We start from the raw sequence: 7008 nt of genomic DNA on the forward strand, positions 1-7008 counted from the left end.
TGAGTCCTAGTAAAACGTGTATTTATTTTTAAGGTCTGGTATTGGGGTAACATTAAACATTAAAGCTTGCGTTGTGTCAGTGTTATGGGTGTAGCCTGACATGGCACCATACATCTGCAGCACGTCCATTAGTCTGGACTTGCTGCAGGATTCCCTCCCTAAATGTACAGTTGAAGCTCTTATGCAGCATAGGTAGTAGTTCCATCATTGATTTATACCATTCTCATGGGAACCCGTCAGTCCCTGGAGATTTTCGCAGCATTTCAGCCTTATCTATTTCTGCAGTCGATATTTCTTTTATTCATTTGTCTTTATGTAATTTCCGTTCAAAGTCCAAATGGTTCCGAAATGATTTGACCTTACTGGAATCAAATGGTGTGGGCTGAGAGACTGATAAAAATGTTCAAATGTTTTTTGTATCCCTTCTAATTCATGGGTAGTCTTTTTGGAAATAAGATTCCTAATTCTACATACTGCATTTTCTGAAACGTTTTACTAGTTGCTATGAATCAGGCCAAAGGAAACAGAAGCAGCCTAAAACTGGAGGACGCCCCAAATATGTTTTGGAACCGTGGAGCTGGTAGCTGTTGCTGCAATTTGATAGTGAAATCCGACCTGTTCACCTGTCCCCGACCTGTTCACCTGTCCCCGACCTGTTCACCTGTCCCCGACCTGTTCACCTGTCCCCGACCTGTTCACCTGTCCCCGACCTGTTCACCTGTCCCCGACCTGTTCACCTGTCCCCGACCTGTTCACCTGTCCCCGACCTGTTCACCTTTCCCCGACCTGTTCACCTGTCTCTGACCTGTTCACCTGTCTCTGACCTGTTCACCTGTCCCCGACCTGTTCACCTGTCTCTAACCTGTCCCCCCGTCTCCGACCTGTTCACCTGTCCCCGACCTGTCCCCCTGTCCCCCTGTCCCCGACCCGTCCCCTGAACAGTTACGCTTTACTCAGTTTCATACGGAAATAAAAAGTCAATGCATGATGCAGCAACACCACATTAGTCTATATGCACCCCATATAGTGTAGTGATCTGATATTTTTAGATGATAATCATACAGAAATTAACCAACATCAAGCTTCACACGGGGTCTTTGAAGAAATCCAGATCTGCAGAATAACGAGAGGACACATGTGGCCGCATCATGCAGTAAAAAAAACACAAAAAACCCCCAGCTTTTTAATCTTTCTTCAAAGTCAAAGCAGCGCAAAACGTATAGGGATTCATCAGAAGCTCTGATTACATTTACCATCAAATTTACCGTTAGCATAGCAACTTAAAACATACTGTATGCCAATAACGCTTTTTTCTTAATTTGGTCCCTTTTCAGAATGTGACATGGTAGTCACTGAAATCTAATGCTTAAGTGTCTGCTCAGTTGCTTTTGACTCAATATTAAAATGAAGTGTTAAATAAAGGGAATTGTTCAACAGAATGAGGGCAGTACAACACAGACTTCACTTATCTAGTAGTTATCTAATCAGCTGAACGAAATATAGATGTCATGGTGTCATTTTAGAATTATTGCAGGTCCAGAGGTAATTTAAATCCAGCACGAATAGTACATATGGTGATAAAAACCACATGAAAAACGCACTACTGTGTGACTCTTTTCTAATATTCTGACACTTATTTCTTGTTGTGAGTTTGCAGTGAGAGGGAAACTGAAATCCAACAAAGAACTTTTTTTATTTAAATGATGGAACAATGGATCAATGGAACATAAACTGGTGAAAAATCTAATTTTAATTTTTCAGTTGAAACTGAAAACAAAATCCAGGTTTTTTTTTTTAGAACAACATAACATGTCTAAATTGGTACCTTTAACTGAGCTCTCCAAGTAAAAGCTGCCCCACACTGATCACAGACAATTTTTTATCCAGTGTGAATACCCTGATGACGCCTTAGACTACCTTGTTGGGTAAAAGCTGCCCCACACTGATCACATCTGTAAGGCTTAAATCCAGTGTGAATACGCTGATGACTCCTTAGATGACCTTGTTCGGTAAAAGCTGCCCCACACTGATCACATCTGTAAGGCTTATCCCCAGTGTGAATACGCTGATGACGCCTTAGATGACCTTGTTCGGTAAAAGCTGCCCCACACTGATCACATCTGTAAGGCTTATCCCCAGTGTGAATACGCTGATGACGCCTTAGATGACCTTGTTCGGTAAAAGCTGCCCCACACTGATCACATCTGTAAGCCTTAAATCCAGTGTGAATACGCTGATGACTCCTTAGGTGACCTTGTCGGGTAAAAGCTGCCCCACACTGATCACATCTGTAAGGCTTTTCCCCAGTGTGAATACGCTGATGACTCCTTAGATAATCTTGTCGGGTAAAAGCTGCCCCACACTGATCACATCTGTAAGCCTTAAATCCAGTGTGAATACGCTGATGACTCCTTAGATGACCTTGTTGGGTAAAAGCTGCCCCACACTGATCACATTTGTACGGCTTTTCTCCAGTGTGAATACGCTGATGAAGCCTTAGATTACCCTGGTGGGTAAAAGCTGCCCCACACTGATCACATTTGTACGGCTTTTCTCCAGTGTGAATACGCTGATGACTCCTTAGACTACCTTGTCGGGTAAAAGCTGCCCCACACTGATCACAGGTGTACGGCTTCTCTTCAGTATGAATCCTCTTTCGGACCTTCAGACCTGGTGAAGTGGTGAGGACTTTATCCCTCCTATTTTTTCTCTCTTTGGCTTTATGTTTCTGTAAGGAAAGAGAAAAAGACTTAGATCCGGTTGTTGGTTGACCTTCCAAATCCTTTTTCAGTTCAAGTCAAGTGTTGTCTGTCATGTTCGCAGTGAAACAATGAAGAGTTTTATGTCTGAGTGCTATGTAAAGCATGTTCTGTTATCAATGGCTCTTGACAGCCAGAAATATTCAGATAAAACATCTCAATATGTCAAAACAAAAGTGTGAAGGGGTAAAGCTACTCACCCTCAAAACAAAATCATAAATTGTTTATAGAAATTCCACTGAAAAGATGTGGGGATTAATGGTGTAATTTTTGTAGAGCAAATGCTCAGATTTTGGCCGTTGTTTGTATTGTTGTTGTTTCAATCTCTGTGAGCTGGTCAGGTTGAAAATCTATTTTTACAGAGATGGACATTTTTTTAGCACATATGTTCAATATATGAAAAAAATTGCAGGTGTGCGTGTATGCGTGTGTGTGTGTGTGTGTGTGTGTGTGTGTGTGTGTGTGTGTGTGTGTGTGTGTGTGTGTGTGTGTGTGTGTGTGTCGGGGCTCGAAAATTCTGTTATGTCCATAAGACCTGGCAAAAAAGTTTGGGAACCACTGCAGCACCACAAGGACACGGCCTGAAAACTGGGCTGTCTGTCTTGCATCCTTTGTTCAGGGCTTGTGGACTAACTCAGTGAACCCAGCATGGATATTTTGTACCTTTGGAACTTTCATTTATTGAGGTGAAGTTTATTTGCTTTTATCTGATTTGAAGCCAATTTAAGGTGTTTTCATGTTCATTTAAAATTAGATGTTCATTGTTACTACTACTGATGAGCCTAAAGGCTGAATTAAGGTTCTGCATCAAACCGACGCCGTGCCTACGTCGTCACCATGACGCCGTCGTGAACCCTTCAAACTTCTCAGTCAATCCATTTCGCCGCGGTGCAGTACCCCCCGCGACCGCTAGTTTGCGATCTTTTCCTAAATGGTTTATCCGACTTTTCCGGTCACAGTGAATGAAAGAGATAAGGACAACTATTGTGCAAAAAAAAACAAAACAAAACAAACAAAAAAGGTGACTTCCGGTATGGGTGACGAGGAGTAGTCACGTTTCTCTCTCGCTCCCTCAACTACGTTTTATAAACTTTAAAACCCCGCTCTTCTGACGTTTAACGGGGCTTATTATTTAACAACCTGCTGTTTGCTCAGCATAATGTCCACTTTGAGATCAAGAAAGGACAATTCACAAAAGGAAGAAGCCGCTGCTAGCGACGTTAGCATGGCGGCGCTAACAACGTTGCTGCAGGACCACAAGGCGGTCCTTTTGTCGGAATTTAAATCTTCCATGGCCTCATTGGAAGCCAAGATTGACATGATGCACGCTACAGTATTGGACCATGGTCAACGCATCGGCTCGCTGGAGACAAACGCCAACTTTACCGACGAGCGCCTAGCCGCATTGGAGACTACCTGTGCGGAGCTAGAGGCTAGCAACGCTAAGCTAAAGGCCAAAGCCTCGGACCTCGAGGTGACGAGCCGCCGGGCAAACTTTCGGCTGATTGGGCTGCCGGAGTCGACTGAGGGGCCTCGCCCGACCGCCTTTCTTTCTTCTCTGCTGCAAAAAGTGATGGGCGAGGAGGTTCTTCCCAAACCACCAAAACTGGAACGTGCACACAGGATACCATTTGCCAGGCCTAAGTCGACTGAGAAGCCGCGGACTGTTATCATGTATTTCCACAGTTTCCAGACCAAGGAGAGGGTGCTGCGCGAGGCCAGACGGAGGAGAGGGCAGCTACACTACGAGGGCAAGCCGATAGCTTTTTATGAGGACTATCCTGCTGATGTGCTTGAGCTCCGTACAGAGTATCGTGGAGTCATGTCACAGCTGTACGACCTGGGGCTCAAGCCGTCTTTACAGTATCCGGCCAGGCTGAGAATCACCACAGAGGACGGGAGCACGGTTCGGCTCTCGTCGATTCAGGAAGCCAAGAAATACATCGCTGACAGGCGCAACACCACCTGAGACACGGTAATTAACTTTGAGCAGTATTTTTAATGTGCTCATCGGCCTGGCCCGGAGCTAACGGCTTGTTTTTAGCGCAGCCCCCACCACTTTTCACTTGGAGCTGCAGCCCGGGCTGGCCACCTGTTGCGGTGCTTGAACTGAACGTTCTTTGGTTGTTGCGACCCGATTTGTTTTTTGCTTCTTTTTTGCTACACGGGGCATTATTTTGTAGCACGGTCCGCGCCTCCGTGCGTGGGGTGCCCTCTGGGTGCCTTGAACATTTTTTTAATTTAATTTTCTTTCTTAACTTGACATGCTGTGTCATGAAGAACCTGTGATGGGTAGCACACCTTTTTTTTTGGTATGGACACCTTTTTTTTATTTATTTATTTTTTTTTTAAGCGATCCCTCTCTGGGTGCCTTGAACAAGTTTTAATTTTTTCAATTTTTTTTTTTTGTTAACTTTAATTTTGTTTTATTTTACTTTATTTTTTATTTATTTATTTTTTTATATTAATATTTAACTTTTTACTTGACATACTGTGTCATGAAGAGCTTGTGCTGGGTAGCACGCATTTCGTTTTGTTTGGACTCTTATTACTTTGCCTGAAGTTAATTCTTTTTTTTTATTTATTTTTTTGACAACTGCCACTACTCATTGGATGGGGCCACCATGAAGGGATCGAACTGTTCAGCATATTTTCTGTGCACTGTGGGCGCCGCTTCCGCTCCCGGAGGTGCCTGATCTGTAAGTGGAGCAGCGTGGTCCGACACCTACCCGTGGACTTTTGCTTTCTTTCTGGACAATTAACGATAATTTTATTTTAATTTATTACCGCATTCTTGCCAGTTAATATGCCTTGCTTAACATATTAGGTGGTGTTGCGAGTTTGTTCACATGTCATTGTTTACTTTGACTGTTTTTATTTTACATTTCCTCCATACTGCTCTGATTGGCATTATTAGGAAATGTGGATTTATTACCATCAGCACCACATAAATGAGTGTGCTTGTTATAGTTCATGCCTCCCCGAGCCACATTGTTACATTCTTGGGGGGTTTTACCTTTTGTACGGATTTATTTTACACTGAGGGAAGAGAGGTTTTGTAGGGGAAGTTTATAACTGACTAAGTCAGGTAGTTCTAAACAAGTGTTTAGTGTTTCCTTAGGGACTAGGTTTGTTTATGTCTGTCTTCGTCCTGAATGAATGTGTGTGTGAGTGGCTACAACCCCCCCCCCCACCCCTTCCTTTTCTGCTCAGGTATCTTTACATCGGCAGTTCCAAGTCATAAATGACTGGTAGGAACATCCGGTTCGTCTCCTGGAACACCAAAGGAGTGAATGAGGTCTCTAAAGCCAATAAGGTGATATCCCACTTAGTACATCTTGGGGGCGATGTATGCTTCCTTCAAGAAACGCATCTTCGCACCTCTGAAGTGTCCCGTCTTAAGAAGCCATGGATGGGACACCTGTTCCACTCGAGGTACTCTGAGAGGGCCAGGGGGGCGGCTATCATTATACATAGAAACGTTTCTTTTGAGCTTGAATCATCTGTACTTGACCCTAACGGCCGATATGTCATCGTTTCAGGCAAATTGCAAAATACTCCCGTGGTTCTGGCTTCGCTATATGCACCAACGTGGGATGATGACAAATTTATATCCAAATTCTTTTCCACCATACCCAATTTGGATGATCACCAGATTATAATCGGTGGTGATTTTAACCTGGTTCAAGATATAGACCTTGACAGATCATCAAGGAAACAAACTTCTTTATCCAAATCTGCCAAAGCTTTAAAATTTCACGCCAGTCAGCTCGGCTTGGAGGACCCCTGGAGGGCCAGATTTCCATCCAGCAAAGCTTTCTCTTTCTTTTCACATGTTCACCACTCGTACTCCCGGATCAACTTTTTTTTACTGGATAGTAAATTGTTACATAACGCTGTCACCAGTGAATATCATAGCATAGTTATTTCAGATCACGCGCCAACCACTGTTGATATTAAGTTTTCTGGTTGCAAAGCTCCCTCAAAACACTAGAAATTTAGCTCGCATTTGCTTTCAGAAGCAGGATTTGAATCCTTCCTCACTTCGCAGATTAAATTCTTCTTTGAGACCAATGATACGCCGGGCATCGGATCTGACATGCTCTGGGAGACTTTCAAGGCTTATATTCGGGGGCAGGCTATCTCTTTCGTTTCCCATCTTAAAAATCTGAACAGACTAAGATGGCAGACATTTCAACTGAGATCCGAAACTTGGACACGCAGAAAACCCTTCAGCAGCTCTGTATAA

The 7008-nt window shown here is 43.5% G+C and overlaps 1 protein-coding gene across 1 annotated transcript; it reads right to left on the reverse strand.

The window, feature by feature from the left end:
• Positions 1-1214: 1214 nt before the first annotated feature.
• Positions 1215-3986, reverse strand: LOC133422541 (zinc finger protein ZFP2-like). Its single transcript, XM_061712563.1, has 2 exons — positions 3953-3986; positions 1215-2670 (listed from the first exon to the last, which is right to left on the reverse strand). The coding sequence occupies exons 1-2, from the start codon at positions 3984-3986 to the stop codon at positions 1880-1882; spliced, it is 825 nt and encodes a 274-aa protein (XP_061568547.1). The 3' UTR covers positions 1215-1879.
• Between the last annotated feature and the right edge of the window lie 3022 nt (positions 3987-7008).

This window comes from Cololabis saira, chromosome 21, assembly GCF_033807715.1.
Source record: "Cololabis saira isolate AMF1-May2022 chromosome 21, fColSai1.1, whole genome shotgun sequence".
Lineage (NCBI taxonomy): Eukaryota > Metazoa > Chordata > Actinopteri > Beloniformes > Belonidae > Cololabis > Cololabis saira.